At 44.0% G+C, this 23,183-nt stretch overlaps 1 protein-coding gene across 2 annotated transcripts in view; it reads left to right on the top strand.

Annotated features, from left to right (window-relative positions):
- The window catches only part of ADAM9 (ADAM metallopeptidase domain 9), a 91,861-nt gene that overhangs the window by 9,153 nt on the left and 59,525 nt on the right, over positions 1-23,183 (top strand). For both annotated transcript variants that reach the window (XM_027766811.1, XM_006164745.2), the window contains exons 2-8: positions 5,434-5,531; positions 8,974-9,032; positions 10,791-10,869; positions 17,262-17,338; positions 18,607-18,802; positions 19,905-19,970; positions 21,942-22,013. In XM_027766811.1, the coding sequence (XP_027622612.1) occupies positions 5,434-5,531; positions 8,974-9,032; positions 10,791-10,869; positions 17,262-17,338; positions 18,607-18,802; positions 19,905-19,970; positions 21,942-22,013 (647 nt within the window). The remainder of the gene's footprint in view (positions 1-5,433; positions 5,532-8,973; positions 9,033-10,790; positions 10,870-17,261; positions 17,339-18,606; positions 18,803-19,904; positions 19,971-21,941; positions 22,014-23,183) is intronic.

Here is a 23,183-nt window from a genome sequence, read left to right as displayed (position 1 = left end):
GGAGGTGAGAAGGCCTGCCCCGTGGGGAATGGTCATGCCGTCTGCTAGAGAGAGACAGGGAGGTGAGAAGGCCTGCCCGTGGGGCACGGCGGGCACGGTCGCGCTGCAGTCCTTTCTCCTTCGTTACTCCCTCCTTTTGGGAAACATGCCTGGAGTGTTTTTCAAGCTGCCAGTTTTGGGACTCAAACCATATGGTTAGCCATTTGGGATCTTTCTACCCTAACCACCAGGCCATGGACTGGCCCTCGGTGTTTTTATATAACGACACAAAGCACATTTAGACAGTATAGTATAGAAGAGTTTGCTAGCATGACACGTATTCCATCCGCTATGGCCCAGTTCACGTTTTCCTGTTTGTGTGTGTATGTATTTATTTATTTATTTTATTTTTTGGAGAGGTTTTTGCTATAGGGTGTGTGCACTTGCCAGACAGAGAGAGAGAGACAAAGAGACTGAAAGTGAGGAATCACCCCCCCGGGGAGATGGCCACGCTGCAATCCCTTCTCCTCTATTCTCCTTTTGGGATCTTGAGCATGCACACACATGTGCCTGGTGTGAGTTTAAGCCACCGGGTCTGGGACATGAACTGCGGTCGACTACGTGGGAGTCCAGCGACATAGCCATTATGCTAACTGCTGGTCCCCTGTTTGTGTGTTTTTGAGGTTATAAACATTTAATGTACAATATTATGCTGGGAAAGGCAAGATGCAAATACTTGAACATAATCCGTAGTCGAGAAGTCTGAGGGACGTAAGGCAGTGAGTGCGTGAGTATATAAAGGAGATCAAAGGGGAGAGTGTAGGAGCAGGAAACCAGATGCGAGGGTGTCCATCATTCCAACGTGAGGTTAACTCGGGCAGCGGGGAGGAGGCCCCAGAGCTCAGGGCTAGGCACTGTGCAGAGGGAGCTGACCCCAGTGGCCAGCCAGGCTTCCAGTCTTGGCCCCATTGGCTTCATGCCAGACATGTGCTCAGGATCTGAACAGGATTGGAGACCTGGAGGACAAAGGATTTTAGCCTGACCAAACCTTTGGAGGGTCTCTGTCTGTCTGTCTGTCTCTTTTCCATGTGCACCTAGCCTTTGGCATTAAAAAAAAAATAAGGCCAGTCATAAATAGAGGGCTATTAGAAGAGATGCTGGATAGTCCGTTCTTTTTTTTTTTTTTTTTTTTTAGGGGGTTTTTTTTTGCTATACGGCACGTGCACTCACCAGAAAGACTTAGGGCACATGTGCTCACTGGAGAAACAGAGAGGGAAAGTGAGAAATCACCTCCCAGAGGGGATGGCCATGCTGTAATCCCTTCTTCTCTTGGGATTTTGGGCATGCACACACTTGAACCCTGTGTGAGTTTTAAGCTCTTGGGTCCGGGACTTGAACCATAGTTGACTATGTGGGAGTCCAGTGATGTAGCCATTACACCATCTGCTGGTCCCAATAGTCCGAGGATATAATAGTGTCAAAGTACATACTGTGAAAAGAAATTCAAATAATACAGAAATGCAGAAGTATAAAAAGTAAGATGTCTAATTCTTTTCAGCTGCTCCCTGGTTCTGTTCTGTTGTGTTAACTACTTTAAACAGTTGGATTTTTTTTCATGATGTAATTATAGAATTTCAGAAATATAGTACAGAATTGCATGGAGCAAAAAAGTAAGTCTCTGGGCCAGGAGGTGGTGTGGAGGTTAAAGTGCTGTATCCCACATGGCTGACTGTGGTTCAAGTCCCAGACTCGGCAGCTTACACATCACACTGGGCACGTGTGTGTGTGTGTGTGTGTGTGTGCGTGTGCGTGTGTGTACCCAAAACCTTAAGGGGAGACTGAAGAAAGGATTGCAGTGTGGCCATCCCTCCTGGAGGTGATTTTTCTCTTTCTCTCTGTCTTCCTTGGGTAAGCACATATATCTTATAGCAAAAAAGAAAAAAATAAACTCAAAAAATGAAAAAAAGTATAAGTCTCCTATCCTACTTCCAAAAGATAACAACTTAAAAATAATTTTTACTATAAAAATTTTTTATGAGAGATTTTTGCTATGGGGATGTATGCTTGCCAGAGTGACAGAGAGATGGAGAGAGACAGACAGAAAGTGAGAAATCACCCCCCGGGGGGATGGCTACACCACAATCCCTTCTCCTCCATTCTCTGCTCAGGATTTTGAGCACATATGCACACACGCTAGGTGTGAATTTTAAGCCCCAGATCTGGGATTTGAACCACAGTCGACTATGTGGGAGTCCAGTGATGTAACCATTAAGCTATCTGCTGGTCCCAGTTATAGAATTTTTTAAACATAGACTACAGAGAAGAGTAATGAACTCCCAAGTACTCATTATCCAGTTTTATTTTAAGAATTAATTTATTATTATTTTAAAATTTGCTATAGGGCACATGCACTCATCAGAGAGAGAAAGAGAGAGGGAAAGTGAGAAAGCAAGCCACCAGGTTCAGAACTCAGACTGCAGTCAGCCATGTGGGAGCCCACCACCTTAACCATCACACCACCTGCTGGTCCCACATTACCCAGTTTTCATCTTATTTTATGTATATCTCCTTCCTCAGACGTGCAGTGGGTTATTTTTAATGTAAACCCTATACACCATCTCACTTTATCATTGACTATTTAGAATAAATCTCTAAGATTTATTGATAAGATCTTAGAAACCTACTCACAGTACACTTCGTATACTTAAAGAAAGTCATGGTAATGCCTCAAGACCACCAAATATCTACGCATTATCAGAATTTCTTTGGTTGTTTCAGAATTTTTTTTTAATAGATTTTTGCTATATGGCGTGTGTGCTCTCTGGAGAAACAGAGACAGAAAGTGAGACATCACTTCCTGGGAGGATAGCCATGCTGCAATCCCTTTTCCTCTATTCTCCTCTCTGGTTTTTGGGTATGCATGCACACACACCCAGTGTGTTTTAAGCTGCTGAATCTGGGACTCGAACCATGATTAACCATATGGGAGTCCAGTGCCTTAACCACTATGCCACCTGCTGTCCTGGTTGTTTCAGAACCTTAACCACTATGCCACCTGCTGGCTCTGGTTGTTTCAGAATTTTTTTTTTAATTAATTTTTTTAGAGTTTTTTTTTTTTCCATAAAGTATATGTACTCTTTGGAGAGGGACAGAGAGACAGAGACAGTGGGAGGGCAAGTGAGAAATCCCCCCCGGGAGATGGCCACATGACAATCCCTTCCCTTTCGTTCTCTTGTGATGTTAGGCCTGTACGTGTATATGTGCTTGGCATGAATTTCAAGCCACTGGGTCTGGGACTTGAATGGCAGTTGGCCATGTGGGAGTCCACTGACATAACCACTATACTCTCTGCTGGCCCCTGTTTTAGGATTTTTTAAAAAACTTAATTTCTTTTGAGAGAGAGAGGCAGGCACCCTCCACAAGATCTCATGTCATGATCCACCGCCTACCTTTCTACCAGCCAGATCATGTTGGGTACATACAGGTTGACCCAGGAACTGAACTCTGATCTCCCACGTGACCTCCAGCATTGCAGAACCGTGTGCTGCCGCTGTGACACTGTGGCTGGGCTTCAGATGTATTTTTTGGTTGATTTATTTGAACTAGGATCCAAGCATTGCACTTGGGTATAAGCGCTTTTCATTTATGAAGGCCCTCTCTCCCCTCTTTGTGGTGTGTGAAGAGGCGGAGGGGAAGACACGCCTTCCCCCTTCCCTCGGCCGTTCTGGGGTGTGCGCCATGGTTAAGCCTCCTTGTGCAGCTGTGGTTTTAACATAGAGGACTTACAGATGGGGTTTTTGTCTTTCATCCTTAGATGGTGACTAACACGTTCTCCGAGTTCACTGGAAGAATCGTGATGCCCCTGGTCGTCATGCCATTAGGGGAAGAAGTTGTGTTGAACTTAATGACTGTGTGTTGGACTCCAGTGTGGTGTGTCTTCCTGAGAGATTGTGTGGCAGTTGTGGTTACACAGTCATCCCACAGTATCCGCAGGGAGTTGGGTACCGAAATCAGTGGATGCTCAGATCCCTTGTATGAAATGGTGCAGTATCGCGCATCACCTACGACTATCCTCCCGTGTGCTCTCGATCGTCTCTGGATGGGCCCAGAGCGGTAGTGCGGGTGGTAGAGCTCTGCTGAGTGATGCCGGAGCCATGAGGGCGGCTCGGGCTCAGGTTCTGGACCAACTTAAACCTGCTGGCCACAGAGGTGTGCGCCTCCTGGCTGACAGAGGCTGGGGTGGGAGGAATGTGGCATGGCGAGACCCTGTCAATAATACCTCTTTCTCTCTCTCCCCCCCGTCATAAACACATACACATAAAACAAAAACAAAATCATATTACAACATAAATAGTCTTTATACTGATTGTTTAGGGAAAGGGAATTTGTATAAACTCGGTACCAGATGTACACAGTCATTAAGTTGTTAGAAGGTACATGCATTTGCCAGAGAGCGAGAGAAGGGGGTGGGGCATGTGGGAGTGCGGCGCCTTAACCGTCACACCACCTGCTGGCCCCACGTTGTCTAGTTTTAATTTTATTTCATGGTCATGTGATCATGCTGCAGTCTTTCTCCGTTCTGTTGGGATTTGGGGCGTGCATGCACATGCTCCCAGCATGTGTTTCAAGCCAGGAGGGTCAGGATTTGAACTGATATTGCCCATGTGGAATCTGACTCTCTTAACCACTAGGCTACGGTGCTAGCCCCTTAACCAATTTTATTTATTTATTTTTGAATATTTTTGATCGACAGTTGGTTGAATCTGTGGCTGCAGGCCTGTGGGTGCCAAGGGGCAAGCATCCTCGATTTGCATGATTTCGCTCTGATGGACTGAACAGGATTTGACTTGGGACTGAACCTTTGTGACTGTTCCAAGTTCTGAACTGTAAATAGATTTTAATTTTGTATAAAGTTTTTATTTCTGTGCTGGATGAATTAATGGCTTTCATTTGAAGCCATTGCTACATTGTGGAGGATATATCTGTAGTTAGAGTCAGTCAGTGTTAAAGGTGACTTTTCTGTTCCGTGAGTATTCGGTATAGTCTCATGGGCTGCCTCCCACTCAGGCTGACGTGGGCAGTCGTGGCTCCGGGACATGTCCCCTGTTTCTACCAGAGCAGTTCTCAGCCCTCGCCCCACCCTGAGTGTTTATATCTGAAGATTTCTTTTGAGGAAGAAGAGTTTACAGCTGAAAAGGGCTGAAAGCATTCGCTCCATATATAATGCTTAGATGTAGGCCGGCTCGTTTTAGGAACTGTTTTCCCCTTCATACTCAGCTGGTGCATTACTGTGATATTTCCATGTGAAACTCTGTGCAAGTACACATACTTCCACTGTGGGGGGTTCAGTGATGTCTCTGAGATGTGCACTTCCAGCTTTTGATTTCCACGTCTGGTACCAGGTGGCTTCTCAGGTTCACGTGTCATCTTGTATTTGTTACTTCCTTTCCGCAGGTTTTCAGCAAACCTCACATCTCTCTTCCTATGAAATTATAACTCCGTGGAGATTAACTAGAGAACGAAGAGAAGCCCCTCGGCCCCATGCAGAACAGGTAATTACTCCTTGAGAAATGAGAATGTATTTGAATTTTCCTTTTTTTTACACAGTTGTATCATTGGCCACAGTGATAGGTTCAGGAGAAGCTTATAGCAGGTGGTGCAGCATCGCACAACACTGGTGTCTGTGGACATTATTCCAGTAAAAGCGACTTGCTGAGCTGTAGTTACTCCCCCCCAACTCAAGATGACAAACTTAACGTGTAACAGAATGAGGGGACCAGAGGTGGCAGGCGTAGGGATGAAGGTGCTGGATTCCCACATGGCCAATGTGGGGTTTGAGACCTGGACCTGGCAGTGTGAAAATCATGCTGGGCATGTGTGCATGCCTGAAAAATCCCAGGAGGAGAATAGAGGAGAAAGGATGGCGAAGTGGCTATCATCCCCAACCTTGGGGAGCGATTTCTCACTTTCCCTCTCTGTTTCTCTTTGAAGAGTGCATGTGCACTATGGCAAAACCTTTTTTAAAAAAAGATATAACAGAATGGAATAGTTAAGTAAAAATTCTATGACCAGGGTTGGATACCGATTTTGTAGATTTTTTTTTCTTTTTTTGGAGAGGTTTTTTCTTACTGGGCGCGTGTGCTCGCCAGAAAGACAGAGAGATAGAAAGCGAGAAATCACCCCCCAGAGGGGATGGCCATGCCACAGTCCCTTCTCCTCCCTTCTCTTCTCAGGATCTTGGGCATGCACGCACACATGCCCGGCGTGAGTTTTAAGCCACCGGGTCTGGGACTTGAACCGTGGTTGACTACATGGGAGTCCAGTGACATAGCCATTACGCTAACTGCTGGTCCCCAATTTTGTAGATTTCTAACCCTTACCTGACTGGCAATGGCCACAGTGCTCTTATAATAATAACAATTAACCTCACTCGGCTCGTAATAGAATATGTCACACAGTGTCGCTACTAACTCTGGGAAATCGGAATGCGTTAAATGCATATATTTCAGTAAATATTTGGAGATATTTACTGAAAAGGAGCTTTATTTCCATTTTGGAAGACATCTGTTGTCCTATTAACAGTGTAACCAATGCACAACAACTATTTTTTTCTGGTATTTTTCTCCCCCTGTATTGAGAAATAACATGTTTGAACTTCATTTGATTTTGGGAACCCTTCAATTTTACTCAAGTATAAATGAATTCTATGGGAGTTTAACAGTGACAGACAAGGCTGGAATTTAGCCGACTGCCTCTGAATTGCTGAAATCCTTGGAAATACATGGCAGCTGGAGCGTCACTTGGGGGCTGAGCATGGGAAGAAGAACCGGCACCACTGCTGATGGGATGGGTCATTCTCCCCAGGTAGTCCTCCATCAGTAGGGAGTAAAGGACTCTGAAGTCTGTAATAGAATAACTTTTGAGTTTTCACCTGTTTTTGATTTGAACTGGATGGTCTGCCATCTGACTGAGTTTTGCCTTGGATAGAATAAATCTCTGCTTGCTTCATTGCTTTTCTGTCCTTTCCTCGCTGGCTGGTGGACGTTAGCCTAGGGACCGAGTTCCCTACTGCACTGTGTGTGGATCTTCAGTGCCGCACTCGTGGGTACTGTGGTCGTGAGAAATGATGTGCTGCTCTAAGTGTTGGAGTATGGGCAGCACAGCATGTCAGTGTAATTTTCTCATTCAGAAATAAGTATTGAGCACCTACTGTGTGCTGCTCTGTTCAGGCATTGGGGATATGACAGTGAGCAAAACAAAAACCCACAGGCCCTTAAGGAACATCCACTGTAGTGAGGGGCGGGGGGAGAGGCAGTAAGCAAATACATAATATATATATTACTTAAGGAAAGAAGTGCTATGGAGGAAATTAAAACAGTTGGGGAGATGGGGAGAGCTGGAGTGGTGAGGGATTTGCATTTTCTAAGGGGACAGCTGGGAGCACCACCCAGTAGGTGACCTTGGAGTAAGTACCAGGAGGGGAGTGAGTGATCAGGCAGAAAGGTCCCAGAACAGGTCCAAAGTCTAAGTGGTCTTCCCACAGAGCTGGCAGTGATGTTTCTGCGGCGTCCGATTGGCCAAGAGTGGAACGCGTAGGGAGGCGCGTGCCTAAACCGTGGCGATAGAAGGAGCTCGGTGTCTTGATGTCCGGGTGGAGACTTACAATTGGCGTCCTTGGATCCCTACTTAGAACGGTGGTGGAATATTCGCCTGGATCCAGAAGGCGTTCCAGTCTTGGAAGTCAGAGGGTGGCGTGCCATGACACGACCTGGCCATTTCTTGATTGTTAACATGGTGTCTGGAAACAGAAGAGAAAGCAGACACTCGTGTAGCATGATATGAATGAGTCCCTTCATGATTTTTTATATTAAACAGTTAAAGCAGGCCCAGGCGCGGTGGTACAGGTCAGGGCACCAAGTCACCATGACCGAGGCCACAGGGCAGGCCTGGTTTGGTTCCCGGTCCAGCCTAAACAGGCTGAGCGTGGCTGTGCCTGCCTGGAGTCTTAGTTAACTGGGAGGCTGGGGCAGAAGGGTCGAGGTGTGGCAAGACCTTGTCGAAAATAGCCCTCTCTTCCCCTCCCAATCTCTCTGCCATAAAATGTTGGGGCAAAGTTGAATCTCCTGGTTCTGGGGACCACACTGAGCACTTGTGGTTCAAGAATGGTGAAGGGGTGAGGGCTGTGGTCAGACACTGGCACTGCCATAGCAGTTCTGCATCTGGTGGTTGAAGGGAGTAGCAGTCACTTGGTTCACAGCGTCCGGGGCTGACAAGTCCAGGAGCTGAGCTGGTGTCTGGGGAGGGTGTGCCCAAAATCCAGATAGGAGAAATGGAGAATGGATTCTGGTGTGGCCACCACCCACAGGGCGTGCTTTCTTACCTTCCTCCTCTTTCTCTGTCTCTCTTTGTCAAGCACACGTGTGTATATATATGTAAACATGTACCGTGTGTGTGTATACAGTCCTAAAAAAGCATACATTTCTTTTATATTTTCAGATAACTATAGCTAGGGATAGTCTCTTCAAACTAAGAGGTCGTTTGATTTTTGCCGACAGGAAGAGCTACTTTATGCCATAGATACTGTAAGGCATCTTCAGTATGTCCGTGAGAAAGGCACAGTATGCAAAATTCTGTGGATTTAAAAAATTTTAAACTTGTACTTCAATTCTGTTTTCTCATGAGATTTTTGAAGTCCCAGCATAGTCAGGTGGACTTAAAAAAATAATCCCCGCAGTTACAGCTAAATCGTACCTGAATTTAAGAAGAGGTTAGATAAACATGCAGGTGATTTTCCATCATCAGCTTTAAAGGAAGGGCTCGGTGAATAGAATAAAGTTTTATTATTAACAATAGATGCAGAGGTCTTCTATAAAGCAGCTCAGTCAGTCCCAGATTTTAATTCGGGTTGGAATTTCCCGTCTTATACATGACAAGTTGTTGACAAGTAACTTAACCCGATGGTGTGTATTGTTCTTTCTTCCTCTGCGCGTGCAGGTATCTTATGTCATTCAAGCCGAAGGGAAGGAGCACATTATCCACCTGGAGAGGAACAGGTAAGACATTTCATTTCCTTTGACTTCCCAGTGACTTTTCCCAGTAGGAAGCTGATCTCTTCCCACTTCGGTGCCGCACCGGCTCTGAGGTTCTGAGCCCCTGAGCCCCTGAGGTTCTGAGGTTCTGAGGTTCTGAGCCCTGTGGCTGGCAGCTCTCACCGCTTCTCTTGCCCGTGGAGAAGCAGAGGGGCTCTGCTCTGGCTGGGCAGGTGGTGGGTGGCCCCAGGGGGACGGAGGGCGGAGCACCGCCAGACACCCTGTCTACTCCTTTCAGCCTCACCAGCAGCGAGAGCAAAGGTCTGTGCCTGGGGAGGAGTTTGGGAGCAGGGGAGGCTGCAGTCCCCAGACAGGTCCGGTTATTGAAGGGACTCCGCATGGCATAGGCTGCCCTGCTGGTGTGGCCTCTAGCGAAGGTGGGCGGCCTAGCACGTCAGAGAAAGTGCTGGTCGTCAGGGACGAGTCTGACACTTGCAGGTCGATCCTTCCTCAGGTGCGTGCTTCCTCTTCAGAGTACAAGCCCCTGAGATTCATGAGCAGCATCAGATTTTCAGGCCCCAGTTTCCCAAGGGGATCTTTTATGCTCCACTGATCGTGTAGCCGAAGTCCGGTAATGTAATCAGTTAAACCAGAGGAAAACCCCAGTCTAGCCATCGCTAGGCAGCATGGACAGGCTGGTCCCGGGGGCTTCCGGGAGGTTGGAGTTTGAATGACGCATTATCAGTCTCTCTGTGACTGGCACATTGCGTCCTTGACGTGTCCTGAGGCCAGCGGATGCGCCCAGAGCTGGTCCAGTCCTGCTACAGGAGAACCTAACCGCGCCCACCTGGTTATGCTGCTGGGCTTCCCTGGTGGGAACGGGCTTGTGGGGGGTCAGGGTGATCACTTCTCCAGCTCTGGCACAGAATTTGCCTCTGTGCTGAGGGTTGAAGGCAACGACTGCTTCTTGTTTCTGCAGGACTTCTGAGGGTGGACGCCACACCTTGGGCAGGGTGGGGCTCGCGAACATCTCTAACTGTTCCTTCGTGGAATTGGCTGGGGCGTTCTGGAGGCATGCACTCTGCTCCAACCTCAACATCCCCGAATCAGAGGCTCTAAGTTAATGAACAAGCTCTGGTGACTGCTAATTGATAACCTGACCTTTTATTGTCAACCTCAATCAATACGTGCAGGAGCCAGATCCCCGCCTTGGGGACAGGGAGTCTGTGCTGACCTCCTAGGGGCTGTACCTGCTCTTTGATCTTAACAGACCCGCCCTGAGCTGTGCTCATGACGGTGCAGGGGCTTCACGCCCCAGGAAGTAAACTCCCTTCTTCCCAGGCTGGGCACCCAGGTGTGTTTGTTGGAACTGGTGAACATTTGGGCAGACCTCTCAGGTTTGGGGCGCCCCGCTTACACCTTTTGGGACAGAGTATGTAGTAAGCTTTCTCTTTACGTGCGGTGTAAGGGCAGCCACCTAGTTTATACTTCTCCCGTGAGGCGTGTCAGAACAGTTTCTTACTTTACGTCTTTTTTACAACCAGAATTGTATGAGCTTTTGCGTAGCTTAGCATTATTTTTGTTATTAACGTACGCTCTTTCAGACCTGTGTCTGTTTCCGGGCTTTTCATCTGACGGCAGCACACTCCTCACATTCTAATCCGTCAGCTGCAAGCTTTTCTTTGTTCCTGCTCCTCTGGCCCAGGAACGATGCCGATGACTCGCGGCCTTCATTGCAGACAGGTGCCTTGCAGCCACACTGTGTGTTTTCTTCCTCTCCAGAGACCTGTTGCCTGAAGACTTTGTGGTTTATACCTACAACGAGGAGGGGGCCCTGATCGCTGACCATCCTAATGTACAGGTAATATGTTTTCCTCTTGATCCTGTAGCAAGATTTTTTTAAATTATGATTTTAAAATGAGTTCCATTTAGGTGTTCAGGACTATTACCTCGTGCCCTGTGGGACACCTTCCATGTTAGAAAGTAGGGATGCTCCAGAAGAAAAGGGACTGGCAGGTGGTGTGGTGATTTAGATGCTGGACTCCCACATGGCCCACCATGGTTTGAGTCCTGGACCTGGCAGTTTGCTTTCTCACTCTCCTCTCTCTCTCTCACCAAATTGAATAATAATAAAAAATAAATAAAATTAAATTAAAAATACTTCTTAAAAAAAAGAAAATAGGAGCTCTCTTGGGGGAGATGGGTGCCTTTACAGGATGGAGATGTACTTCATGCTCCTGGGTGATCGGAGCTTAAGGGTTTTTCTTTCTTTCTTTTTTCTCTTCCTTTCCTTCTTTTTTGTTTTGTAAGACTGCAACTGGCTGCCCCCCAGTGCAGTGGTTAAGTGCTATATGTAAGGAGCCACATCTGACGGGGTGCTAATCCTGGCCCCAGTGGCTTGAAAGACATGCTAGGTGCATGTGCACACATGCCCCAAATCCTGACAGGATGGAGAAATGGAGGAGAAGGGGGTCCTCACTTGCTCTCTTTCTCTTACATGTGCCCTCTGACAAAAAAAAAAAAAAAAAAAAAAAAAAAAGCAACAAGAAAGCACAGACTGAGAAATACTGTTCTATTTAATAATAATGCTTGCTTATTACAAAGGGAAAACAAGTTTGAGATGTTCTAAAAACAGAAGATTTGGGGCCAGTAGTCAGTGTGGAGGTTAAGGTGCTGGATCCCACATGGCCGGTTGCGAGCTTTAGTTCTAGACCCCGTAGTTTGAAAGTCATGCCAGGTGCCTGTGCACCCGAAGTCCTAAAAGGAGACTGGAAGAGAAGGGCTTGCAGCATGGCCATTGCCCCTGGGGGGTGGTGTCTCACTTTCCCGCTCTTTATCACTCTCTCTCTGGCATATGTACACGCCCTGTAACTTAAACTGAAAGAAAAAGAAAGAAAGAAAAAGAAGAAAAAAAAGTTTGAGATGTATCTTATAACTTCCTTATTAAACCATTTGATTTGTCACTAGTATTTAGTGAAAAAATCCAGTCATTTGCTGTTATGGTTTTAAATTTTTCACTGAAAACAATTCTTCTCTAAAGAGGTGTGGTCCCCTCTGCAAGAACAAAATACCCCTGGGAGCAGAACTGGCCAGGAGTACACGACATAACTGGCAGATGTTAAATTTGGCTTTTTACTTAGAGTATAAACATTTCTGGTTTTGTTTGTGAAGAGTGTTTTCCAATCCTTTTTGTGAAGGTAGGTGTTATATGTCTTTTTTGCAGTAATTTTCATGGGCAATCACTGTTCTCATTAAATGTGTTACTTTTTTCCCCGTGAACTTGGTAATGCTTTGCTAGGTTAAATTATATGGGTTAGTTTTACACTTTTACAGCATTCTTCAAATAAATAGAAGTGAAAATATTTATTATAGGTTGTTTTTTTGAGGTATTTTTGTTATAGGGTACGTACATTTGTCAGATAGAGAGAGACAAAATGAGAAATCATGCACCAGGAAAGATGGCCACGCTGCAGTCCCTTCTCCATTCTCCTCTTGCGATTTTGAGCACTCACGCACATGCTCCTGGCATGACTTTCAAGCCGCCAGGTGCAGGACTTGAACCACAGTCTACCACATTGGAGTCCAGTGCCTTAACCACTATGCCACCTGCTGGTCCCAGGTTGATATTTTAGTAGTTTAAAAAAGAAGAGGGTGCTGGGACCCGTAGGTGGTATGGTGGTTAAGGTACTAGATTCCCGCATGGCTGACCATGGTTTGAATCCTGGGACTAGCGGCTTGAAAATCAAGCTGTGCATGTGTGCCCCGAATCCCGAGAAGACAGTGGAGGGGAAGGGATTGTAGTGTGGCCATACTACCCTGGGGTGATTTCTCACTTCTCCTCTCTGTCTCCCTCTGGCTACCGACCATACGAGCCCTATGGCGAAAACCTTAAAAACAGAAGTTCTAACTCAGTCCTGTTGTTTTCTGCTCTATCATCTGATTACCTTATCCATTCTTCAATAGAAACTTAATAGACAAGTATAAATTTACTGTGAAGTATAAACCAATGAAGAAAAGTCCCTCCATTCACTCATCTAATCATTGCCGTGGCAGGAGGCCAGGGACCGCGTCATTTGCGCCATCCGACAACAGTAGTTATCTTAAAAGACATTCTTTTTTCTTTGTGGCAGTTCCTTGGCATGTTTTCTTGAATCATACTGTTTGGGTTCAAATTTTGGCTCTGTAATTTATTTCCTGGTCAAGTTATTTTAACCTGTGTGTGCCTTAGTACCCTCACTTTAAATTGGGAGTAATGGTTACTACTTCACAGAGTTACCGGGAGGCTTACATGAGTTAATAATTATGCAATGAGATACTTGGAACATGCAGGCTGACAGTCTTTAACTCCATAAGAATTATTTTTATTTGTTGCACTTACTGAGACTATATATGCTTAAAGCTGCTAAAAATAGGGACCAGCAGATGGCATAATAGTTACGTCACTGGATTCCTACATAGTCCATCACAGTTTGAGCCCCAGACCTGGTGGTTTGAAACTCACACCGGGTTGAGTGCATGCGTGCTCAAAATTCCAAGAGGATAATGGAGGAGAAGGGACTGCAGCGTGGCTGCCCCCCCAGGAATATTTCTTGCTTTCTGTCTCCCTGGTGAGCACACGCGCCCTATAGCAAAAATCTCTCTTAAAGAAAAATAAAGGAACTGCTAAAAATAGATTTCAGCTATGTAGAAAGTAAATGTTATCTAATTGTTAACATGGTAACATTTAACATGCACTCTTTCAGCTTGCTGTCTGCTTGTGAGCTCTTCATTTTGTAATAGCACATTCTTTAATCATTTATCAACTGGACATTTTTCTTTCTTCCTGATCATCTCTTCTAGGAATGATGCCATCTGAGTTGTGTCCTTGGTTGTAGATCAATCCCCTAGACGTTGACATTTGACCACATTTCTCTCTCTTCTCCATTTTTCTCTGAATTTTAAAAAATAATTATTTAATTTCATTTATTCATTCATTTATTTTAATTTGACCAGAGGGGGTGGTGGAAGTGAGAAAGCAAGCCAGTAGGTCTGGGACTCAAACCGTGGTCAGCCACGTGGGTGGGTCTAGTGTATTAACCACCACACCACCTGCTGGTCCCTCTCTCAATGTTTAAAGAGTATGTTCCAGAAATGGTGCCCCTTTACCCTTAAATACTTAGTGCAAATTTCTGAAAAACAAAGATTTCCTTCATGTAACCACATCTTGATTCTCCAAATTAGGAATCAACATGGAAACAATGCCGTTATCTAACTTGTAGACCTTACTGGAATTTTTTTAGGAGTAAACTACCCTAATAATGTCTTCCATAGCAAAAGAAAATCCAGATCCATGGGGTGCGTCCAGCAGTCACGTCTCTGTAGTGCTCTGTAACCTCGACATTCCTAGCCGGCCTGTATTTCCTGACACTGGCGTTGTCAAGTGTGCAGACCATTCTGAGGCGCACAGGCTGATTGCAGGAGGCCCTGTGGTTTGGGCGGTCGATGTGACTCATGACAAATGTAGTCCCTTGGCCAGTGCTTGACGTGTCCTGTCATAAGCTCATGCTGGCCACGGTCTTTACTCAGCAGAGTTAACACTGGGTGTTGGCTAAGGAGGCGTCTGCCAGGCTTCTTCTCTGGAAAGTTATTGTTTTCACCTTCTAAATGAATGTTATGATTAAGTTTTAAAAAAATTTGTTACAGGGCACATGTACTTGCTGGAGAGAGACAGAGAGAGAGGGAAATTAAGAAATCACCCCCCAGGCGGATGGCCATGCTCCAGTCCTTTCTCTTTCATTCTCCTGTTGGGATTCTGGGCATGCACGCACACATGCCTGGAGTGATTTTCAAGCCGCTGGGTCCAGGACTCAAAGCACTGCATTTGGCCCTGTAGGATCTGGCCACTTTAACCTCCGTGCCACCAGCTGGCCCATGGTTAATTTTTTTTTCTAAATTAAAGAAGACTAAATCCCAAATTCATGGTATTGGACTTTCTTTCTTTTCTTTTTTTTGTTTTTGACCGTAAATATACTGTTACTGCTGAAGTTTTTACCCGCTATTTTTAGTATTTGGTATCTTTATCTGCCTGAATGAGTTGTCTTTATGGAGGCTGTCAAGGTGGTGCGTTCCTAATTCCGTCACTACATCTGCAGTCACTAGTGCTTTCTACTATAAGAAAGAGTTTTTCCATTCTATTCATATCAGTGTAGACTCTGGGATACTTTTTCATGAATGAGATAGAAAGTCTTCTCTTATAGGTAAGGGCACTTTTGTCTTTGGTGAACTGTCCGTTCATGTCTTTAACCCAAGTTTCTCTCTTTCTTTTCACTGTTGAAGAGGTCTTTGTATTTAGGGACATTAATCCTTGATGATGTAAGTTATAAACATTTTCTTCTAGTTTGCCTTTTTATTTATTTATTTTTTTTGGTGCTTCCAACTAGAAGCTTAGAAAAATTTTTATATATAGTAAAAATGACCAATTTTTTCTTTTACTGCATCTAGATTATGAGTGATAGAAACTCTTTCTATAGGTTAAAGAGAAATTCACCCATGCTTCTTAGGTTTTTTTGAATGTTTAGTCTTGATCCATTTGTTACTTACTTTTATGTATGGTATGAGATATGGGTCTAATTTTACTCTTTTTCAAATGTCTAAATGGTAGGCTGAACAGTATATATATATTTAAAAATTATGCAGGGCCCAGCAGGTGGCTTGGTAGTTAAAGATGCTGGACTCTCACATGGCCAACCGCAGTTCGAGTCAGACCTGACTGCTTGGAAACCACATCAGGCATGTGTTCATGCACGCCCCAAATCTTGACAGGAGAGTGGAGGAGAAAGGATTGTGGCGTGGCCATATTCCCTAGGGGGTGATGTGTCATTTTCCCTCTTACTGGCTCTGTCTCTCTCTGGTGAGCACACTCATCCTATGGCAAAACAAAAAAAGAAAAGAAAGAAGAGAAAAAAAGAAAAGGTATGTGTTTGCTGCAGTGATCTGAGATGTCACTGTTTTCCTGTGTGGTTCTGTGTGCACTCTGAACTGTTTAGAGATTGTTCTGTTCTGTTCCACTGGTGGGGCTGTCTTAAAGCACCAGTGCCGAGCTGTTTTAAAGAGCAAGGCCTTGTGGGTGTCTTCGTATCTGGGAGTGCTAGTGCTTCTCATCCCTCAGCATCTGTGTTTCAGTGCTTTGTAATCATTTGAAAGATGAGGCTATCTCATTAGGTACTCAAGGGTGTGGTTTTACTACGTGGTATTACCCTTGCATTGTCATTGGTATATTTCTTGCTCAAAATTAAGGGTAAATGTTCCTAATTTTTTTTTTAAAGAGATTTTTGCTATAGGACGTCTGCATTCACTGGAGAGACAGAGAGACAGAAAGCGAGAAATCACCCCCCAGGGGAGATGGCCACGCCATAGTCCCTTCTCCTCCATTCTCCTCTCAGGATTTTGAGTATGCAAGCACACGCATCTGGGTCAAGTGAGTTTTAAGCCGCTGGGTCCAGGTCTCGGACTGAGGTTGACTATGTGGGTTTCCAGCGACGTAATCATTATGCCATCTGCTGGTCTCTTAGGTTTTTGTTTTTATACTTTTTCTTTATGAGAGAAAGAAGGAAAGGGACAAAGAGGTAGGTGTTTTTGATGTGGTCTCGCTGTGTCACCGCCCTCCCGTCCCAGCCTTCCAGTTAGCTGTAAGTACAGGCACATGACCATGCCCGGTGTGTTCAAGTTGACACGGGAACTGCATCCCGTGTGGATTTTAGTCTCCGTTACTGGGCTGCTTAGGTTTTTGAAAATGGCTAGATTTATAACTACTAGTGATATAATAATAATAATAATAATAAAATAGATAAATATACTTATCAGAAGAAAAGAAAAATCATCTCATCAAAACTGCTTTTTTCTCGTCTCACTGACCTTTCCCCTGGGCATTAGTAGCGTCCTACAAGGTGCTCTCCTGTCCAATCACTTGGCTGCTGTTGCTGCCTGGACGACATGCTGCCTGGTTCTGCTTTGAGGCTGAAAGGTCATTGGAGCAGAGCTGTTTGTAGTTCGTAGTCTCTGGAATTCTCTGGAACTCTTCCTAAACATGGTGTACTTCTAGGGTGACAGCAGATAGTCTGCAGATAGTCTGAACGCCATGGGATATCACGGGATGCCAGGAATATAAATAAAATATCTCTCTCTGCCGGCCTCAAGTTCCTCCGTCAGCTTTGCGATTTTTGTGATGTCTGCAGTATAGCAGTATTTGAAGATAATACAATATTTTTCATTTAGAATCATTGTCATTATCGGGGCTATGTGGAAGGAGTTTATAATTCATCCGTCGCCCTTAGCAACTGTATGGGACTCAGGTAAGGAATTTTCTTTATCTGTTTTTTTTTTTTTTTTCCTCTGTTCACCTGTTTCTTTCCCTTTCTTCTATCTCTGTCTACAAAATCAGTTATTTGGGGGACTTAAAAAAACTGAATTTATTTTAATGTTATTATTGAAGTTCTCTACAGCTATGTTTCAGAAAGTCTTGGTATGTTTATTTAGGAAAATAATATAGTCGATGCATTTTAATATCTTTTTTTTGGGGGGGGATGGGAAATTTTTTGCTATAGGGTACATACACTTGCCAGAAAGACAGAGACAGACAGAGAGACAGAAAGTGAGAAATCACTTCCCAGGGGGATGGCCATGCCGCAATCCCTTCTTCTCCATTCTCCTCTCGGGATCTTGGGCACACACGCCCACGCGCCCAGCACGAGTGTAAGCCACCGGGGCCAGGACTCGAACCGTAGTCAACTACATGGGAGTCCAGCAACATAGCCATTATGCCAACTGCTGGTCCCAATACATTTTAATACCTTAAGAGGAATCTTTAGTTTTTTGAGATCACTAAATAAATTTTTGTTATTTTAAATAAAATACACTTCAACTTTCTGCAGCACTTTATAAAATTTTCACCTATATTATTTTATTTAAGTTGAACGATGACCAAAAGAGGGCTATCGTCTCTACATTTAGGTGAGCAAACCAAAGATCAGAGAAATTGTATCACAAATCAAAGTTAGAACCGTGTGAAAATCCCATTTATCGAGGACCTGGCAGTGTAGCACTGCTAGCTGGTTGATTGCATGATTGCATGAACTAATAAATGTTAGCTTTAATTCTCAGACCAACTATAGATGAGATAGCTACAATTATTTTCATTTAAGTAATGTCACTCATTGCCATGTATGCCAGGCAGTGTTCTAAGTATTTCGTGCTTACGAAATAGTCTAATTTTCAGAATAGTCCTTGCAGAAAGTAAACTAAGGCAGAGGTTAAAGAACTTGGCGAGAGTCCCAGAGTCGAGGGCATCATTGGGGTTCCAGCTGTGGCCCTCTGGCTGCAGACCCCACACTCTGGGCCACCATCCTGGGTAGGACCTTCCGTTGTACTGGAGTCAGAGTGCCTAAGTCACTTACTGGCAGCCACGCTACAAGTAGCAGTTTTGAGCTTTAAGTTCAGCTTTTCCTCTGTCATGCTGCTTCCTCTGACATGCTAAAGACAAAGGTTTGCATTTAGGTTTCTGATTGCTTTTCCTGTCTTTTTTTCCCTCTTAAAAATTGTATATGTGTGATCCAACATTCAGGGGGTTGCTGCATTTAGAGACTGTGAGTTATGGGATTGAACCCCTGCAAAACAGCTCGAGTTTTGAGCACATCCTTTACCGAATGGATGATGTCCTCAAAGAACCCCTCCAGTGTGGGGTTTCCAATAAGGATGTGGAGAAAGAGACCACAAAGTTGGAAGAGGAGGAGCCTCCCAGCATGACTCAACTACTTCGAGTAAGGAAATGATACAGTTCTTCATGGCCCAGTCCAAGTATTTTTTTTAAAAAAACACGTGTTGATTCATGAAACCAGTACTCTTTGCTAACCACTTAGCAAGTATGGTGATATGAACCGGGATGAGAAGATGAACAATGTACAGTTCCTGCTACCAGGTTGAGTACAGTTAGACCCTCTGGGTTTTGGAGACCACACCTGTAGTCTTACACAGTGGTCATTCTAGCACTGCCTTGTTCCAGCCCATCAACTGTCTTCTGGAGAGCACTGGAGAGTTTACTTAGGAGCCTCTTACACAGACTGGCCGTGGGGATCCTTGAGCTTTAGATTGGAGAGACAGAGATGTGGCCCTCAGACTTTGATTACTTCATTGTCTTCAGAGACACTCCCCTCCCTGTTCATAGGCTTCTTTGGGTCTCCCTTGTTTACTCCTGACCTGAGCTCTTCAGCTGGAATGGTTTTAGGACCGCATCAGGCTCGGCTGTGGGGAGCGTACGTTTGTACATACGAGAGGATGCCGTGTGTTGGCAGGGGATGCCTCTGGTGACCTCATTCTAGCTTATGGCATTATTTCTATTGCCTCTCCTGCCAGCCACTCTTTTGACTGTTGGACTGTTCGTTTAAACTTTAAACATTAGAAAACATTTAAATTTTTGTTCATTCTTTGTACGAATTTTTTTGTATGAGTTTCTGTAAAATGGCAAAACTGATCACCTTCTTGAAATGGCAACCTTGTCCCAACTATGGGCTGGGATATTAGTGAATATTTTTTCTTTCTCTATCAAAATAATGATGGGTCTCCTGGAAAAGTGTGTGTGGTTGTGTAGTTGTGCTTTTAGGAAATGAGTCATTCTACTGCTTGAGAAACTTGAATAGCCTATTTTATCCTGAACTAGAAGTTTTCTCAGCTCAATTGGGTAATGGATACCACTTTAAAAAGAACTGTTTTTGGCTTTGTTACCCTGGGGTATGTTAGGTAAGATAATTTCATGATGTTCTAGTAGGCGAGAAGTCAGTGCGGGTTAGGGTGTGGCCGTGACATGTGAGCAAGTGTGTAACCTGGTTTCTCTGTCTTGCATTGATGATGTTTGTGTCTTGCCAGAGAAGAAGAGCCATCCTGCCCCAGACCCGCTACGTGGAGCTGTACATTGTCGTAGATAAGGAAAGGGTAGGATTGGGGACACTTTTTCTTCTTTTTCATGAACAGCAGATGAGAAGTGGGCATCCCATGGGGGAAATATAAAATATAATATATTTGCAGTGATTTTTCTTTAATGGTAATTTAAAAAATAAAATGGCAGGGGCCGACAGGTAGCGTGGTGGTTAAGGGCTCTGGACTCCCACATGGCTGACCGTGATTCAAGTCCCAGACCTGGTGGCTTGCTTTCTCACTTTCCCTTTCTCTGTCTCTCTCTGGTGAACAAGCATGCCTTGTCGCAAATTAAAAAAAATAATGATGAATAAAATTAGACAAATTTAAATAGAGATTATTTGAAATGTTTTGTTTGACTTTCAATTCCAACTTTGTGTGAAAAGGTTGAGGGTACTTCAAGAAGTTTGTAGAAAAGTGGAATTGAAGTACAATATTGATGTAAAACATTTTTAAAATTTTATTTAACTTTGTTATTATTATTTATTGTTCAATTTGGCCAGAGAGAGTCAGAGAAAAAGGAAAAGTGAGAAGGCAAGCTACCGGGTCCAGGACTTGGTCCACAGTCAGCCACGTGGGAGTCCAACCCCATAACCACAATGCTGCTGGCCTTGAGGGCAAAACATTTTTGAAATCCATGTAGTTTTTTCACAATTTGCATTTTCCGCGAACTTTCTGAAGGCCTTTGTATTGTAGAAACTTTAAATGGTTGGTGGTTCCTTTCTTGTAAGCTACAGGTACAGTTTTGAGAATTTTTGTGGCTTTTTAAAAAATCCCTAATTGTGGGGTCAGCAGGTGGCGTGGTGGTTAAGCGCAACTGTACTCCCACATGACCGAACACGGTTCGAGTCCTGGCATCTTGCCCCCCCCACCCCGCATCTCTCCTGGGTCTAAATAAAATAAATAAATAAAAGTTAAATAAAATACATCTTTAAAAAAATTCCTCATTGTGTATAGTAGAAGAAAACAAGCCATAGTTATTAAATTTTTAATTAGTCATATTTCTTCAACACAGCCAAGTGGCAAAGGGAAAGCACAGGGAATATGAGCAAGTGTGAACTCTGCTTCAAATACTGGGTAAAGAGTTCCTGTAGAATGTTCTGGACAAGTTACTGAACTAGAGGTTTTTGTTTTTTTGTTTTCCTTTAGTGCCTTCTCCAAACAGATTTTTCATATGCAGGTAGAAAATGGTTCAGAATGAAAATGATTCCATTTCAGTCAAGCCCTAATACGTTAGTATTTTTTCTTGATAAGGAAAATCATACGATGCCTAACTGAAAAAAAAATCTGATGTAATCTGACATTAATGCCTTTATCATAGGGTAAAATAGAAAATTCTTTAAAAGAGTTTCTTTTGCTTAGTGAGCATGTTAGCTGTGTAAAACAGTGTTAAAATAGACATTGGGGTTTAGCCAGGTATTAAAGAAAATAATTAGACCTGTCAGGTATTTGGGTTACTGTGTTAATATGGTTAAATGTTTATATATATTTATATCTTCAGATAATTTTTTAAGTAGTGATCATTGGTGAACCTCTCATTCTTAATTCAGCCCAAGGTTTAGATGTGGCTTCTTGGTCATGTCATGGGCCTCAGAGAGGAGAAAGTTCCCAAGTCCTTTAGATGACTTTTTATTCCTTTATCCGTGCATTTTCGTTGTTTTCAGCTCTACGTTAGTGAAATGCTTGGGATTATTTTGTATTAGAGCGAATAGAACCACAAGAAGAAAACTCATTTTAAAGTTGCTAATTTGGAGAAAATGAAGACTTCAGTGTTTTCTCATTGTTACTCATTTCACACTTGTGCTGGTTTTTCTTGTATTATTTGCCACCAAAATGTACCCTCTATAGTTATTCATTTAAAATACTGGTGCATGCTGGACCGACTCGGTGTTCAGTTCAGAGGAAGTGTTCGAATCTTACGTTCACTGTGATCGCGCGGTGTTCCTAACCCTCCACCGGCTACGGACTTTTCCCTTCTTGCTTTTCTAGTACGACGTGATGGGGAGCAATCAGACTGCCGTGAGAGAGGAGATGATCCGCCTAGCAAGCTACCTGGACAGCGTGAGTGTGTCTGCTCTCGGTTAGGGCCCGCCTGTCCTAGCTGTCCTCACCTCAGAGCAGAAACTGGAAGTCGTCGTACTTCCGGGCTCTGGTGACCTCTCCCAGCACCTAAGTGACCCTGGCTGGCAGAAGTCTGCTTCCGAATGTTTTGGTAACGTGTTTTAATATTTGAAAAGAAAGACTTTGAGAAGACAAGAGGGGTTTCATGTTAGCATCTATTTTTCTGCAGAGTAGAGAGGCCGAGGTACTTCAGCAATCACAGAACATTTTTAAGTTTCATTTCATTTTATTTATTTAAATTTTAAAGTTTTGTTGAATCTCATTTTGAATAGGGCTGCCTCATAACCTGAAACTGTGATATGTCAATGTTACTTTTTATTTATGTGTATGTGAGTTGATTAGAGATTCTGTAGTTAAAAAATTAGATGCATGTTCTTATAAGGTAGGTTTATCTATAATGCATTCCTTTGCTATGAACAGCAAGCATAATGAAAATGACGATGGTGATGACGTTCCTCTGATTATTTACAGTGTGCTAGAGCCGAGCTAAGTGCTTTACATTCATTAATCCACTTATTCCTCACAGTACCTCTGTGAGAGAGAGAGGAGTGCCACAATTCTTACGTGAGAACTTTGCGGTTCCTATAATGAGAATGCTTAAGAGTTTAGAAAAGCAATATGGGGACCAGCAGTTGGCATAATGGCTACATCACTGGACTCCCATGTAGTTGACCATGGTTCGAGTCCCAGACCCTGTGGCTTAAACTCAAGCCAGGCGCTTGTGCATGCATGCCCAGGATACCGAGAGGGGAATGGAGAATGGATTGTGGTGTGGCCATCCCCCCTGGGGGGTGATTTCTTGCTTTCTGTCTCTCTGTCTCTGTCTTCCTGGTGAGCTCAGAGCAAAACCTCTCCAAAAAAGAAAAATATACAAAAGTAATATGGTTTACTGTATATGAGGGGTTTTCAGAAATTTCATGGAAAATGAGTGTTATGAAGAAAGAGCATGGATTTCAGAATTTTTTTGCATCAAAATGAACTTGTATATGTATGTTTTTTTATATTAGAAGATATGTGCACTTTCAAGAGAGAGAGGGAGAGGAAGAGGGAAAGACAGGGAGAGGGAGCGGGAAAGAGGGAGGGAGATAGAGCGGGAGAGAAAGAGGGAGA

The sequence above is a fragment of the Tupaia chinensis genome, unplaced genomic scaffold, assembly GCF_000334495.1.
Source record: "Tupaia chinensis unplaced genomic scaffold, TupChi_1.0 Scaffold143705_1, whole genome shotgun sequence".
Lineage (NCBI taxonomy): Eukaryota > Metazoa > Chordata > Mammalia > Scandentia > Tupaiidae > Tupaia > Tupaia belangeri.
This window is presented reverse-complemented; position numbering and strand designations above follow the sequence as displayed.